General features: G+C 35.0%; 1 protein-coding gene and 1 long non-coding RNA gene across 3 annotated transcripts; both read right to left on the minus strand.

Annotated features, from left to right (window-relative positions):
- Positions 1–419: 419 nt before the first annotated feature.
- On the minus strand, positions 420–9,140 carry Pgrmc2 (progesterone receptor membrane component 2). Of its 2 annotated transcripts, NM_001046802.1 has the most exon segments (5): positions 2,090–2,113; positions 2,116–2,188; positions 2,191–2,309; positions 7,366–7,515; positions 8,582–8,984. In NM_001046802.1, coding segments are annotated over 5 exon segments (678 nt in total). In that variant the 5' UTR covers positions 8,898–8,984; the 3' UTR covers positions 2,090–2,093.
- Positions 9,141–15,674: 6,534 nt separating this feature from the next.
- Positions 15,675–16,880, minus strand: LOC134199942 (uncharacterized). Its single transcript, XR_009974636.1, has 2 exons — positions 16,530–16,880; positions 15,675–16,247 (listed from the first exon to the last, which is right to left on the minus strand). It is a non-coding gene; the product is annotated as an uncharacterized LOC134199942 (long non-coding RNA).
- Between the last annotated feature and the right edge of the window lie 37 nt (positions 16,881–16,917).

Consider the following 16,917-nt stretch of genomic DNA (forward strand, 5'->3'; position numbering starts at 1 on the left):
GCATAACATCCAGCGGTCTAATTCACGCAACATTTAAATTATTTTGTGCTTTAACATGTTCTATTTTATTTGAACAGAAGATTTTTGTTGTTTTTGTACGATGTATAATTAAGTTAGATAGGCAGAATACTCTTTATTGTCAACACGGTGGTTCGGTGATGTACCGATTGCAAAAACAAAACTTTATAAACTGATGAAACGAACAAAAGAGACTATTTTTTTACAAATATTACATTTGAAATGTATGTCAGCTCCATATATACATTTGTGATATGAAAAGTTAGGAAATAGGAAAAAAATATTAGACTACGTCATAATGTTTAAGTAATTATCTTAAAGCCGGTTATGTTTCAGCGTTGCATCTTATTTTGTTACAGCCTTTATTATGAAAGAATGGATTTAATAAATGGAAACAAAAGTTGTTTTTCTTATAACTTTTAATATTACTTTCCAAGGTCTGCTACAGTGAAACAACAATGTAACTTTATCCCACAGATTTGTTGCACAGAAAGTCTTAAAATCTAACACAAATTAATGAATACTAATAAGGTAGTAACGTAAATAATTTAACTTAAAGCACGGCGCGGGGATGTGACATTTTGTACTTTAGTTATTTGCAGGAAAATTAGTAACAAGTTATACACAAGATACAATATGATCCTACGCTTACACACATTTTTGTCAAATATGGACAATCCGTTATTTTTCCTTTCAGTTGCAACACTTAAATCTCCTAACTAAGTACCTTTAAATGGCATTAGTGTAAGGTTTTTTTTTTTTACATAGCAGCATACAATTATTTAAATTAATATTATGACCGCATTAAATAACTTAAAACATTTCGACATTAGGTAAGATTTTTGGATTGGAATAATTCAACTGAAAAATGATCTAGTCTAGAGGAACAAATATAAGTATCCACAAATTCGTATAAAAGCGATCCTTATTTCTAATGTCGCGATGTTACATTAAAACAGTGAATTTAGTTTGCTAGTTTTTAGGAAAGCATTAAAAAAACACACGGGCTGAATTGAGAGCTTTTTAATTTTTTTCAACCTGCCCATTTTAATTTTATATTTAATACACTGCTGCTTAACAAAAATTTCGATTAAAGGAATGTGTAATAAATGATTTTGTTACATCCCTCGGATATCATTAATATGCCATCATTCAGTCTTTCATTTCATAGAACTGTTATTATTATATACAAAAAATATGCAATAAGTAAAAACAGCTAACATTGAACTTGTTATAACTTATTTACAATAAACAAATTTTTGACGATTTATATTTATTGAATAACTACGTTACGTTTTAAGTAATTCACTCAACAGACAAACCAAAACGATTTCCGCAACTTGACTGACACAGGTTTTTATTGCCTTATTGCATGTTCTAATCCAATTTGAAAAAAAAAAAATTGTACAAAAAAATCATTGCCTTGATTTTTAAAACAGAAATATATTCTGGTTACTTGATAGTATTCAATTTCTCCACAAAGTAAATTGTGAATCATTATTATCAGTGATCCAAAACTGATGATAGATATAGATTGACACCGTATACTGAAAACAATATATCAAATAAAAAAATTGGATTAAAACAAAACAAAATTGACAGTCTACTGAAAACGATATTGTTATTAGTTCATTTTGTAACGTTTTAAGAATAAACATTTGATTTAAGTAACACGGGAACGAATAGGTCACAACGAATTTTAAGTCGATGTATGTAGAACAATAATATATTAATTTATTCCAACGCTTGACAAGTGCCAACACAAAAAGGCGATTCACGCTACAACGCAGTGGTTTCAATTAAGTAAATAATAATTAGTCTTTCGTTGGACTAGGAATGAGGTAGCCTGCATTTCCATTTCTCTCTACAATGAAAACTCATTCACATTCTCAAGAAACACCGAATTAGGAAAATTGTTTTAAAAAAAGTTTATGGTTTCTTGATTTCGAAGCAGTAGCGTGAACTCATTGTGTATAATTTTTAAGTGACCATAAGTTTAGTAAACTTGACAAACTGTAGCTTCAACACATACTTTAAAATAGAAAAATAGAGAAATAAGGTTCAATTATATGCAGTTAACCAATTAGTGAATGAAAGAATGAGAAGCAAAATGTTCTACAAATTTGTCAATTTTACTTTGTAAAGCTACCGTCATTTTGCAATGAAAGTTCAATTTGTTTTCTTGTCGTCGTTGGGGAGAGCGGACGTGTCTGCTTCTTCGGGTTCTTCGTCCGAGTAGTTCCTGGGTTCTTCACCAGGCCTCAGAAGTCGACCGACCAGATCATAATTCTCTGAAATTACAGATCGATAAGACTATCTGACTTTATAAATTACTACTACATACTAAAGACTATACATTGCGATTTATACCGGTGATAAGGAGTACACTGAGTTCCCTTGGATAAGGTTATGGTAGGTATGTATTTTACCCATATCTGTCACACCGGTTTGGAAGGCCGGAAACGTTTATGAGTGACAATAACCACCTGCAGGGACACAGTTTGTTAGTAAAATAAAACGTAACCATAACATGCGGCTGCGCCCGCAAGCTCCGTTTCTTGTTATTTAATTAATTAATGAACTTATATCTCAAGGTGGGTGGCGCATTTAGTTGTAGATGTCTATAGGTTCCAGTTACCACTTAACACCAGGTGGGCTGTGAGCTCGTACACCCATCTAAGCAATAAAAAAAAGTTGCTCGATAAATCGACGGTCTGAATGTTTTTTTTTTGGGAGGAAGTAATACTGGTGGCTCGGAGTTACTCCAGTTGGGAATATTCACCAGGTGGGTCGCCCCACATGCACGTCGCACGGACTTAGTCATCAGCGGTGGGATTTGCCAACAGCTGTCAGCGGGGTGATATATGGGAAGCCTACTCTTAGTGCGAGAGCTGCAGAAATTAAATAATAGTTAGTGGATCGGATAGATCTGTAAGGCTGCCCCAAGCATCGATGGTGACTGACTCCTGCGTGAGCCGGAGTTGGGGAGTAGTCAGCAGTTGCAACGATGCAGCGATTATCATGGCGCATGGGCTTATCAAAGTACCGTTCCGACGCTGATTTCAAGTGTTTCCTGATCGATTCTAGTCCCAGAATCCGAATGTTATTGTTTAGTGCTTGTCTAAATGGCAACTTATCTTGAAATTATTGTTATTGAGAATCAGTATATCGGTAATATCTTGTATTTTATGATGCCGCTACATTTTTTTTATTGCCCTTGTAGGCAGACGAGCATATGGCCCACCTGATGGTGAGTGGTTACCGTCTCCCATGGAGTTCAGCAATGTCAGGGGCAGAGCCAAGCCGCTGCCAAAACATTTTGTCTACTATTGTAATATAACAGCGCGACAAGTGGCACTGGAGCAGCGTAAACATGCAGATTATTATTATTATTTCTTAAACGTAATATTTCGTAACAATGTTAAAAATTACTGTAGGCAAAAGTGAAATGACGTCACGTTGCAGAAGCAACAGACAGGTATATGTATATGCTATAGGTATGTGTATATGGTATATGCTATACCGGTCATAGCTATTTCCATTTTAACTATTGCCCAGCTGGAGGAAAATTAACAAAAAACCTACTACTAACTGTTAGTGGGCTATTTCCAGTGGGAATGTAATTCGATTATGAGTTAAACTGATGTTCTGCATATAAACAAGCGTGTTGGCGCGAGAATTATGTCATTGTTGTTTTTATTCATGAATCAACGAGAGCAAAGCTAGATTTTGTAGGCATTGACTCTAATTGAGCATAATTTCTATGACATTGAGTTCATGATATAGAATATTAGAGAAACTTAAATGTTTTACGTTCGTCTTTGGCGATATAAATAAAAATGAGTGTTTGCGTATTTTTCCTGTGTGTTCCTAGTTTTTGGCTATATCAGCTAGTGCTAACCTAGAACAATAACTATGATCAAACCCCCTTAATTAATTTATTTAAACACGCGTTTCTAAGGAAATATACAAATTTGCTGTTTCTTACATAAAAGGAATTTGAAATTATTTAAAAAAATAAAAGCTCTATAAAATGATATTCCAATTTGATGTTAACGTTCATTAATTAATCATTAGTCATGTTATGGTTTGTACTGAATTAAAGTATTAATAATAAATAATAATAACTAGTTGCCTCTATCCTTACAATAATTATAATCAATGTGTAATATGTACAGATCTACTCAAGTGCATTCGAGCGTATTGTTTATCTTCGATTAGCAGTCTGAAAAGAAATCCCTAATAGGTGTGACCAGAAAAACAAGATGATAAGAAATATTACCCACGTTGAGCTGATAAAAAGCTATTTGCAGAAGTGTTATCATATTTGATTATCATTCGCCCCGAGTATTGCGTATTTATGTTTGGTAAACACAGTTAAATTAACCTATGCATGTCTGAAAAAGAACAGTCATCAAGTAGTGTTCGACACTTATTTCAATTCGGGGCATACCAGACAAAATAAAGCGTGAAAAAATAATCGACATTTCTCATACCGTTTTTATTTTTTCAAAAACTTTTATCTCACTCTCGAAATCTAATATATAAAATTCTCGTGTCACAGTTTTCGTTGCCATACTCCTCCGAAACGGCTTGACCGATTTTGATGAAATTTTTTGTGCTTATCCAGTATCTATGAGAATCGGCCAACATCTATTTTTCATCTCCCTAAATGTTAGGGGTAGCCCACCCCTAAATTTTTATTTTTATTTTTTAGACAAAATTTTTAATTTCTATTTTTTTATGATACAACATACAAAAATACATACAACCCTAAATTTTCATCCCTCTACGATTAACCCTTATTTTTTATTTGCTAATTAAAAACTTTAAATTTTTTTGCGAGAATTTTGTTTTTATTTTGTCATGACGTAGAATAAAAAAAATCATATTACTCTGAAATTTTCACCCCTCTAAGATCTACCCCTATTTTTTATTTGTTAATAATAAACTCTAATTTTTTTGGCAAGATTTTCATTTTTATTTTTATTTTGTCATGAATTAAAATAAAAAATCTGATGTTACTCTCAATTTTTCATCCCTCTATGATCAACCCCTATTTTTTGTTAATTATAAACTTAAATTTTTTTGGCAAGTTTTTTATTTAGTTTTATCATGACTTAAAATAAAAAAAATCATATTACTCTCAATTTTCACTCTTATACGATCAACCCCTATTTTTCCATCCGCAAGAAGGTTGCAAGATGGCAATCAAATATTATATTTGTAGTACGATAAATTCTTATTCAGAGTTTATAATTTCAAGTTCCTTTAATTATGATTTTTTTTAAATTGAATTTGATCTTCCGCGCTCGCCGGTCGACTACTGATCAACTATCAATCGATCAGCTATCCCCGCCAGATGTCACCACTGATCCAGCAAACATCACGTAGTAGGGATGGGGACGAAGCCGGTGTCCTGTCTTACGTACTCACTATACATCATAGATTATACACTTAATATATTTGAGAGCTATACAATACTATACATGTTTCAGCCATGTTTTGTTGGTTTTATTTGTGTATCAATAGTATGTTCAGTAGGTCTGAGAATCGGCTACTATCTATTTTTCATACCCCTAAGTGAAAAGGGTTGTCCACCCCAAACATTTATTTTTTATTTTAATTTTTTGGATATATTTTTTTGTTTATAATGAGGTATTATGTGGTTAAATGAGGTTTTTATTTCTACAGTAGAATTTCCCTAGAAATTATTTAAGGCAACACAACGTTTGCCGGGTCAGCTAGTAAATAATATAATAGTCATTCTTAGCACACAAACGAGACGCTTTAAAAAAATCGAAAAAAAATATTATAGTTTTTTTCCCTACCTGTTGCTAGTAACCTCGAGGGGTTATGCTAACTTCACCGGGCTAGTAGGTGAGCTCGCGGGGCTCAAACCTGACGATGTTGCTAACATGAACCCTGGCAAGAGCCGTGCTTCACAGAATCTACCACCGGCTTGGAAACGCGACCCACTGAGAAAATTCTGCGAGAAACTGAGTGGCTCGGCTAAGTAATTAGCGATGGCCACGTTAAGAGGGTTATCGTGTCGTGCCGGTTTGTCGAAGTAGCATTCTGACACTGCATTAACATCATAATATGTATCGGTTCTAAATTTAGGTAAGTATATTAATGAAAACATTTCTTATTTAATAATAACTCTTAATGCCTTTTTAATCCTTACTGAACACATGACCCCAATAACGTTAAAAGAATAATGCATGAGAACAACTACACTTGCGGTAATCGTTCCTTGTTTATCCGATAGATCGAAAAGTTGTTAGCACATATATGGGCGGAAGTAAGAATTACAGTAATTCCTAAAAGTGTTAAATGAGATTTTACTGGACACTTTGAACTCACGTAATTAAATATAGGTAATAGGTACGGAGTGTGACAAGTTTCAATTTGAAATATCAAAACTCCATTACTATTATAGTTAGTGAATTGTATTCACCTATGTTCCAAAAAATTTAATAAAACATAACATAAAATGCGTCGATTCTTAGTCGAATATTGAAAGATCAAATCAAAATCGTCGACGCTTCAATCAGCTCGCAAAAACATCATTATCTGGATGTCTGTTAATAAAAATAAATATCTATTTAATTAGATAAATATTTTATGATAATGTGAACAAATCAGATAACAAATGTTTACTATGATTACAATTCATATGTGGGGATTTAAGAGAAACATATAACTTGTTTCTTTCGGGAATTGTTGTATCTTCAATCAAGGTTCATTTAAAGATCACGAGTTCCATTAACTAGGTAGATTGCATACATTCCTTTATTTTCTTTTTTTTACCTTATGATTCTACCTTATTTATTTCTATATGGTATTTATTGTAAATTTTAATTTTGAGTAAAATAACTTTTAAAACCTCTGCTAATATTCATTATGTTTTGATGAATGTAACTGTAAACATTTTTTTTAAATTATTTAAAGGATTATAGGAATTTGGAGACTTAGTTGTGTCTGAAAAATTTGTCAATATTTGCATAAGGTTTAAAATCACTTATTCTATGTTATTATTAACTTAACAGCATAAATGCACGAGGAAAGGTCAGTGTATATTCTTATCCTAATTAGACTGAATTATGATTATTAACTTATTTATCTGTGTACTCAGTTAATTGACCTAGTTCCATGTGGCAATCCACTTATGGCACAGCAGTCTTTTGTTTTGACGAGTGGGACCACAGTTACATAATATAATTTAGCCATCAAACTCAAGTTAGGTGAAGAGATAACAGTATTCATACTGTTTTGTCTCTTGCTAACACCAGATGGTCCATGAGCTCACTCATACATCTAAGAGGTTAAAGATATTCAATTTACCTCTAAATTGTTCCTCCCATTCCCTCACTGATTCCATTTCCATAGAGTTGAGATCACTCAAGTCATCATAGTCCTTTTCAGGTGCTGTGACAGAGAACGTGGCGAGTCCTCTTGTGGCATCTCTTCCTCCAAAAACAGCATATGGCCCACCTTAAAAAATAACAAGAAATTAGTTACTGTACTTAAAAAATACAAACAATATTTTTTTCAATGAATACAATAATCTATTTTTATGTTTAAAAATTGTTAATCCACAAAAGAAAAAAAGAATTAAATTAATAAAGAATTAATATTTTACGAATTTATGAATTTTTTCATTATGTGGAAGGCATTGGGGAAGGCCTATGTCCAGCAGTGGGCAGATAAAGGCTGATGATGATGATGAATTTATATCCATTATAATTAGGGTGACCCTGGCATTCTGTAACTAGAACCCATTCTCAGCTTTAAATGTAGGGAGTAATTCCTTAAATCCTACTTAATTTCTTATAAGCTACACCTGAATCCCTATATTGTCTGCTGATAGTAGGCAATATTCTAGCCCTCTCTATACCTACTCAAATCATCACTATTAGTTGTGAAGCCAGTTGGTTTCCTGATATAGATCAAAGGTATAGCTAAGGCTTTACTGGAGAAGAAATGACACAATATTGCATCAAATACATACAAGATGTAGGCTTGAATCTAGTGAAGAAGAAACTATATTGGGTTCAAAGCTAAGATAGGGAAGCAACTCAAATAATTTAATGACAAACATGAACTCCCAGAGGTTTTGTTATCAGTTATTTTAAAAGTCTTCCATGAATATGTCACACTGATGTTCCCATGGATCATATTTTATTCAGGTTTTTTTAATTCAATATCCCAATTGCCCCCAAAACTCCCAGTTTGCAAAAAATCCACAATGTTATTATTCTGCTACATCAAATTCAATTTGATATTCCAACTCAAGTCTGATAAATACAGATGATGTACTTTCAGCTCTAATTAATTAGTTATAATAATACAATTACCTAATAAAACAGACACTTGAACTAATACCGGTAATTAAATCAAATGCATAGTCATCCGATATTCAACTCACGAAAAGTTGTCCACTTTTGTATATTAATGTGTGACTGCATTAGTTTAGAGAATGCACTTTGAATAATTGAATGACTAACTAATGTCACCGCTATTTATAAATCTCGTCATCAGCACACATTTGTTCACTCACCGGGACCGTAGAACCGATTCCCTCTAGTCACATCGAATATCCACCCATTCACAGCCATCAACACTCTGCCACCCTCCTGTGTCCCGTCGTACTGCCGTAGTTCTACTGCGGTCATATCTTTTCGCAATTTAGGTAGTTTTTTCAAGGGAGCAACCTTTGAACAATGTGTCTTATACTTGTAGTAAAATTTATACAGTATCACAAATGTACTCACAAAAACAAAATAAATAAACGGTTGACAAAACAGTGTTTTTAAGGTCTCAAAAAAGCCACTGTGTTTGGCTTGCACATTTTCAACCTCTGGTGGTGAATCCATTTTATTCTAGGTAGAAAAACGTCTGTGCCGGCACATTAAGTTTTTGTTTTTATTCTATTCTAAATTTATAGAAAACGTTGGTTACAGACTGACGGTAATGCTTAAGTGTATAATCTATGGGTAATGCAATGAAATTGACGCGCAAGTGACGTCAGCGAAAAAATTGTTTGGGGCTACCATATTAAAAAAAAAAAATTTTTGGTGGTATAGTTTCAACGAATGATTCTCAAAAGAGCTAATGCGGGATCAACTTTAAAGCTTTGAGAACAAATGGCCAAACAAAACACATTAGCCGTTTTTCATTCAGCATATATTTCATAATTATTCTAAATATGTTCTCATCTTTTCATCACAGATCACAACATATTTGGCAGATGCCTGAATTTCGTTAACAACATTTTCAAAATAAGGTTGGTTATAAAAAAGTTCCGAACAAAACAATACACGTCATTTCGGAATTTCGTGTTCTCCCGATTTACTTTCAGTGCTTTTGGGAATTTGAAGCACCAGTCACCGTTCTCATGGAACCCTTTGAATGCAACGAAGGATTCGTCTTGAAAATTAACCCACTGACTCAGTACACTGAGTTTCTCGCCGGATCTTGTAATTGGGTCGATTCCGATCCAGTCGTAGATTTAGCGAAGCACTGTTCTTGCTAGGGCTGATGTTAGCAGTCTCACAGGCTGACTCGCGTGAGCTCTCCTCAGCACGTTCGGTCAAGCTAGCCTAACCCGTCGAAATTTTACTAGTAATTTTGCCTACCTATTATAGGCAAATCATTGGAATTCTACGTCTACCGAGAAATTTCACTCCCTCGCTGGAAAATCTTTTTTTTTATGTCTTAGATGGGTGGACGAGCTCACAGCCCACCTGGTGTTAAGTGGTTACTGGAGCCCATAGACATCTACAACGTAAACGCGCCACCCACCTTGAGATATAAGTTCTAAGGTCTCAAGTATGGTTACAATGGCTGCCCCGCCCATCGATATATTACCACATCGATGGCCCCGCCCTTCAAACCGAAACGTATTACTGCTTCACGGCAGAAATAGGCAGGGTGGTAGTACCTTACCCGCGCGTACTCACAAGATGTCCTGCCACCAGTAATTACGCAAATTCTAATTTTGCGGGTTTTGTTTTTTTTACACGATGTTATTCCTTCACCGTGGAAACCAATCGGGAAAATTTGTTAAGTAGGTACGTATTTCATTAGAAAAATTGGTACCCGCCAATGCGGGATTTGAACACCGGTGCATCGCTCATGCACGAATGCACCGGACGTCTTATCCTTTAGGCCACGACGACTTCGACTTTCTTTGTCATTACTTCCAAATCAGCATAAAATATTATTAATTTTATTATAATCATGTTCTATTTTTCACATTATTTTGTTATCTTCAAATTATATTATTGTAATAATATAACAAATTATCATACAATTATCTGCTATTTTTGGAATATTACCACAAAAGCTTAGACTTGATACACATTTGGTACAAATTATAACATTTATTTGAATTGAAATAGTAAAATAACAATAAATTTTGTACTTAAATTCAACGCCCTTTCAAAAGCTACACTACTGTTTGATTTTTTAGGAGCTGACCTTTTAGGAGCGCGATTTGGTGGCTGCTGAATTATAGCTACAGCTACAATGTTGCTGCAATTCACCAGCCTATTCGCAAGTAAACTTTAGCTTTTGAAACGAATCTTTCATCACTATCATCATCACGTCAACTTTTCATTTTGCTTTCAGAATTTTTTATAAAAATAGAATACTCAGTACGTGAATGTCCGAGTGCTTTTTTTTGCCTACCTAAGCTAATAGCCTTGAGGCTATATCAGCGGAACCTTAACTAGTAGGTGAACTCACGGGGCTCAAACCTGACGACGTTGCTAACACGAACCCTAGCAAGAGCCGTGCTTCGCCGAATCTCCTACCGTATCGGAAACGCTACCCACTGAGAAGATCCAGCGAGAAGCTCAGTGGGCTGTGTCTGAGGGTTAATTTACTCATCGAGCCCTTCGTCGCAAGCGACGGGTTCGACGAGAACGATGACCGGTGCTTGAGGTACCTAGAAGCACCGTTAGGGGATCGGGAGGATCCGAAATGACGTGTTTGGGGCGACGTCGACTGCTTTCCATTCTGTCCGCAGGATCGGGAATGTAGTTACCGGCGGCCACGATGAGAGGGTTCTCGTGTCGTGCCGCTTTATCAAAGTGGCGCATCGACGCCGACTGCAGATACTTGCTGATGGACTCTAAGTCCAGGTCGTCATGGAGGTCAACGTTCCTGACGAACCACGGAGCTCCGATGGCTGTCCTGCAAAAACGGGATTGAATGACTTGGAATGATTTTAAGTTAGTGCGGGCCGCGTGAGCGAACACTACACTTGCATAGGTCATGACGGGGCATATGCAAGTTTTGTAGTGTCACCTTATTTCTAAGGGACATTTCACTTCGCCTGCATATCATCGGGTAGAGGCGTCCTAGTATGAAGGCGGCGGTCGCGTACCGTCTTTATGTGGGGGCGGAATGTCATTCCTCTGTCGAAGGTGACGCCTACGTATTTGACCTTCGGGGCCCACGGTATGGGTTGGTCGTACATCGTGATTGGGCGAATGGCGGAGGCGGAGATGATGACATGCCTAGTCGGGAATGGGATGCTCAATGTGGTGTTCGGAGGGCGACCCCTTTTGAAGAGCACCGCTGTTCTTTTCGTGAGGTTGATGTCGATGCGCCACTTCTGGAACCACTGTCCCATGGTGGTAGCTGCGGTCTGGAGTCACCGATGTAACAACGACTTCTTCCTACACGAGTAGTAGATAGCCGTGTCATCGGCGAAGAGCGCCAGATGGGTCTCCGGAGACCGGGGTATATCGTTGATATACAAACTGAACAGTAACGGAGAGAGGGCGGAGCCTTGTGGGACTCCGGCTGTAACGTGACGGGGGCGAGAGCGCGTTCCGTCGACTCGATATCGGAACGAACGGCTCGACAAGTAGTCTCGTATGATGAGCACGAGTCTATCTGGCACTCCCATGTTATACAGTTTATGTATTTTTTTTTTATTGCTTAGATGAGTGGACGAGCTCACAGCCCACCTGGTGTTAAGTGGTTACTGGAGCCCATAGACATCTACAACGTAAATGCGCCACCCATCTTGAGATATAAGTTTTAAGGTCTCAATTATAGTTACAACGGTTGCCCCGCCCTTCAAACCGAAACGCATTACTGCTTCACGGCAGAAATAGGCAGGGTGGTGGTACCTACCAGTGCGGACTCACAAGAGGTCCTACCACCAGTAATTACGCAAATTATAATTTTGCGGGTCCGTATCAAACCGTTGTGCCAGACTTTGTCGAACGCCTTCGTTATGTCGAAGAAGAGGGCTCCTGTCGGGATGGGTTTCCGCCTATTCAGCCCTCATAAGATGTGTTCCGTGAGGCGGTGCACTTGATGGACGCACGAGTGCTTGGCGCGGAACCCAAACTGCTCGTCGATCAATATTTTATTGGACGCGACGAAGTCCCAGAGGCGCTTACGAAGGAGTCGTTCGTATAGCTTGCGTCCGAGTGCATTTCTTATTCTGAGACAATGACATGTCATTGTGATGTGTTAGGTAGAATAAAAACAATTTAATTAATAAAGTATTTTACTTTACATATGTAGATCATGGTAATAAATAATTGGTCTGGTATTTGCAGATATTTAAACAAATGCGACTTTTTGGTAGGAACGCGAGTAGCGAAGTTCTGTAAATTTTTTTATTTTGTCTCTTTAGTGTTTCTCATTCATCCATCTTTTTTCATTTAATTTCATACCAATTCATCATCATCATTCATTCATCAAATCAATCAACATCATTTCATTTTACTTCATTATTAAAAAAAAATGTATAAGAGATTAGGTTGTACGGTATGATATTTTTGCCTATCCAGTTGGAAAAAACTACTACTACATAAGCCAGTGCCATCATCAGTTGTCACTGTCGCAACTCGCCGCAACCCACTGAAGTAGGAAACCTATGGAAATGAAACGTCAACAAAAAATTCGTGCCACTGTGACGTCATCTGGTCACAAAACATGGCGGTTTTAGTGCTGCCCAGAAGATTTTAATGTTAGTAGGTTTTATCGATAAACGTTCTTGGCTCATTTTATTTTAAATATTGTTGAGTATCAATGTATTTGTAGAATTTATACTTTAATGCGAAGTAAGTATATTGTTATGTGATTTAGATATTATGTGAAATCTAAGACGAGTTCGTGCTTCAAATTTTCCAAGTAAACGATATGACGATTTTTAAAATTTGCTACACTGATTTTATAAAGTTGTCGTTTGCCGCAAAACATAAAGATATGGCGTAGTACAGTGCCATCTGCCCATTTCTAGCATGCTGAATGTAATCGTATTTTGAGTACGTGTTTTTCTTAGACTATTACAATCTATTTTAATTGTTTTGCTGACTCTAAAGTTCGTAACACACTACCGCAGCGCACCTCAAGGAAGGTACGCCGCACCATTTGAATCACTCTCACTGGAGAGTGATTCAAATTTTAAACTTATCAAGGGACCGCCTGATAAAAAAAAACACCTACAGAACATTTATTCGTTAATAAAATTAAAAACGTCATTCCTTGTGACTTCCTCTCTAAAATCACTTAATTATTAAATATTTAACGATAGTGACAATAGTGTTATAAAACTATTTTATTTAAATAGTTCCGACGACTTTTTTGAGATCCTATAAAATATGTTTTAATTATTATTTTTGTATGTTTTAAGCATGATAAAATAAGAAATTTTATATAAGCAATCATATTAAATCGATATCAAAGTCAATAAATAATGTACAACCCAAAACAGACGGCCGAACTGACGTGACAATGACATTTGGCGTGCTAAACATGGCGGATTTTCGGCCTCATTAGACGGAGACGGAGACATTTACGTATATTCATGTTTCATTTTATGTACGCACTGAAATACTGTTATATTGTTTTCCTGCGAGTTAAAGTGCTGAGTAAGAACGAGATAGATATATGTTTATGTATGTGCCTTCAAAATGGGTGCTATTTATATAAGCAATTGTACGTATAGAACAATATGTCGTGTCCCTACTAGAGGTGGCTAATATAACCATTAACCAATAAATTTACCGGTAAAAAAAATTAACACTTCTATTCGATAAATAAAATTACCCAAAACGGTTAAAAATACCGTTTAACAAACACACTGCGTGTAGTGGCATAGGCAATTATTGGAAATTATATTTATGCAAGTTTCAACTTTATTTCAACACGTAAGATTCATTTTCGCCTTGCAGATGTTTTCAACTTATCATGTAAAAAATATTGAATTTTATGATTTCATTGTATGCTCTATACACCTCAAAATAAAGCACAATATTTAAGTTGGTGTATTTTACAGTTAATGATAATTTTTTTCGTTAAAAAATTGAAATGAAACGATATTTTTACCGAACGCGAAGATGACGCGATTGGTTGATTTTTTAAACGTAATATTTTGTTTGGTACTTGACATTTTGGCGGCTCAGTGCATCTTTTCTATTATTTTGGTAAAGTTGTGTTTTTGTATTTTAAGAGATTTGTACTTTGTGTTTGTGTGTTTTGACTTTGTTTTTGTGTGTTTGAGACTTTGCTTACTTTGTTGTTGTGGATTTTTAAAGTGTATATCTAATTTAAAATGCCGAAACGCAATGCAGAAATATGGGATCATTTCGAAAAGTGCTTGGGAGCGGAAAAAATTGCAATGTGTAATTATTGTAAGAAAAATCAATTCAAAAATATTGAACCAGCGCACCGCCGTGGTGGAAAATTTGTAAAGAGTTTTTCCCACTAATCATTTCGTACTAATTAGTTAAGCTAGTTAGCCCTAAGCCTGTAGCTTCTAAAGTTCACTGAATCGAAAATAAATGTAAGAAACTCTACCATTCAAGTTTAACATTAGCAAAATTAGTTTTTCAACGAAAAGATTTACCGGTATTTTCAACCAATAAAAATATCGGTAATTTTTTTTATCAATTACCAGTTAACAGATAAATAAATTCAACCATTAACGCCATCTCTAGTCCCTACTATATAGGTCTATGCCGCAACCATGGAGTTAATATGTACCTACAACTGGAGTGCTGTCTAATGCCGAGAAATCGGTCTCGAAAGAGAATACTTTTTGGTCGCGGTGTCCTTGTCTAATGTGGTGACCATATATAATTTAATTATAGGACAAAATTATACACATGCATCAGTTTTGAATTTACCTTAAGTAATTCTGTGTAACCCTATGTAAATACAAAACACGTGCTTGCAACCTTTTATTTATGTAAATTCAATTCTAAACATTGCTTCGTCGTCATGGTGATTTTTTTCGACGGTTTTTTTTGGAAATTGCTGCGTTGTCGAAAATCTAGCACTGAGTTTTATTATAAACATCATTACCTCAGTTCTATTACTTAAACTTCCACAAACTCATGTTTAACGTCCGAATACTCAACCGCGACTTAAATAATATATTATGTTGAACTTAATTACGCAATTCCTACTTTAATGTACTGGCTAAGTGGGCCGTGCAAATTAATATTTGACACACTGAGTGAGGCACTGAACAGACATGGTCTGCGCATATCGGGTGCTCTTTTCCTACATTCACATCTTTAATTGATTTAAAATTGCTTGTATTTTTACTTCTGTGCTATTTTCATGACACGTGTATATTAGGTCTACTAGTTACATTTTAGGAAATAAAACACAATGGGTAATAAAATGAAATGAACTGAAATTCATTTATTTGTTATATGTAGACAATTAAATAACTCTTAAATGACAAGTCAATACACATAACACGATACACATAGTACTTGATCTCTATTTACAAAATATTGGTTATACATATTATTATTATTAAGTTCAGTTAATTTTCTGTAGTCTTATAATATAACATTTCCTCTATTTTAAGTAAATTCTTTTTTTTCAACGAAATACATAATTTATTTTAATCAATATCTAAGTGGACCATCAGTATCATTAAAATTTCGCAATTTAAATTTCAATTCAATTAAAAATCGCCATTTTTCTCTAATAAATCTAAAATCGACTTTATATTTACAATCACTATTTCGCGACTTTTAAGTTTTTGTTTCAATACCTTAACATCTTGTCGTAATTTTGCTTTTCTCGGGGTATTTTTTATTTCTTGCGTTTGAGTACTTGATTCTTCTTGTTTGACCTTTATATAGGACATTTTCCAGAAATTCCAACGTCATATTTACTAGAAGATCCTCCTCGTTCGCTTAACGTCAGGCAAATGATATACATGCTTGCGTGCGACGCTATTCAATACAATAAAAAAAGTTCAAAAAATACCACGTGATGGCTCTTATAATATGAAAAATACATTGCAAAATTATAGTTTTCACGATTGTTTTTTCAAATTTAGTATATGACATAGATTAAGTACAATTTACAAGACAAATGGTATTAAATATTATAATGAGACAAAATATCTCACATTTTAAAAATATATGCTCACACTAGTAAAAATTTATCAATGAATCTGACATATGGAAGGATATTCCACAAACTGGAGAGGATTCTCGCTTAAAACCACTTACATTAAAAGTGTTCACCATGATTACACGGAAACTTTCACGATTTTCGAAAAAAAACAAGCCACAAGCTGTATCAGTGCCATTTTAACTTCGCACTACAAACGTAAATAGACGCCATTTTTCTTTTAATCCATTCATAGCTCTTTTTCGGTGATGCCAACAATTAATCTGGCTTCCCACCAAATTCAACATGAAAACCATCAGAAATCTACGTACCTACCATTAAATTTTCCATTAAACAGAGTTCTTATTAATATAGAACAATAATTTTTTTGTTAATAAGTTTTATTAATATATGATGTTCTATTAAAAATCAATATATATCATATAATCAATACTTCTTATATAATTTATTTTAATAAATTGTCATCATCCGAAACTAATTTCACCA

The sequence above is a fragment of the Bombyx mori genome, chromosome 13 (genome assembly GCF_030269925.1).
Source record: "Bombyx mori chromosome 13, ASM3026992v2".
NCBI classification, from domain to species: Eukaryota; Metazoa; Arthropoda; class Insecta; order Lepidoptera; family Bombycidae; genus Bombyx; species Bombyx mori.

Excerpts from the sequence above, each read along its gene's own strand:
- Pgrmc2 (XM_012691667.4), bottom strand. The coding sequence starts at position 8,897 with ATGGATTCACCACCAGAGGTTGAAAATGTGCAAGCCAAACACAGTGGC. Across the intron at positions 7,516-8,581 it reads GAATCGGTTCTACGGTCCCG|GTGGGCCATATGCTGTTTTT; the intron begins GTGAGTGAACAA and ends TTATTTTTTAAG. Across the intron at positions 2,310-7,365 it reads ATGGGAGGAACAATTTAGAG|AGAATTATGATCTGGTCGGT; the intron begins GTAAATTGAATA and ends CTGTAATTTCAG.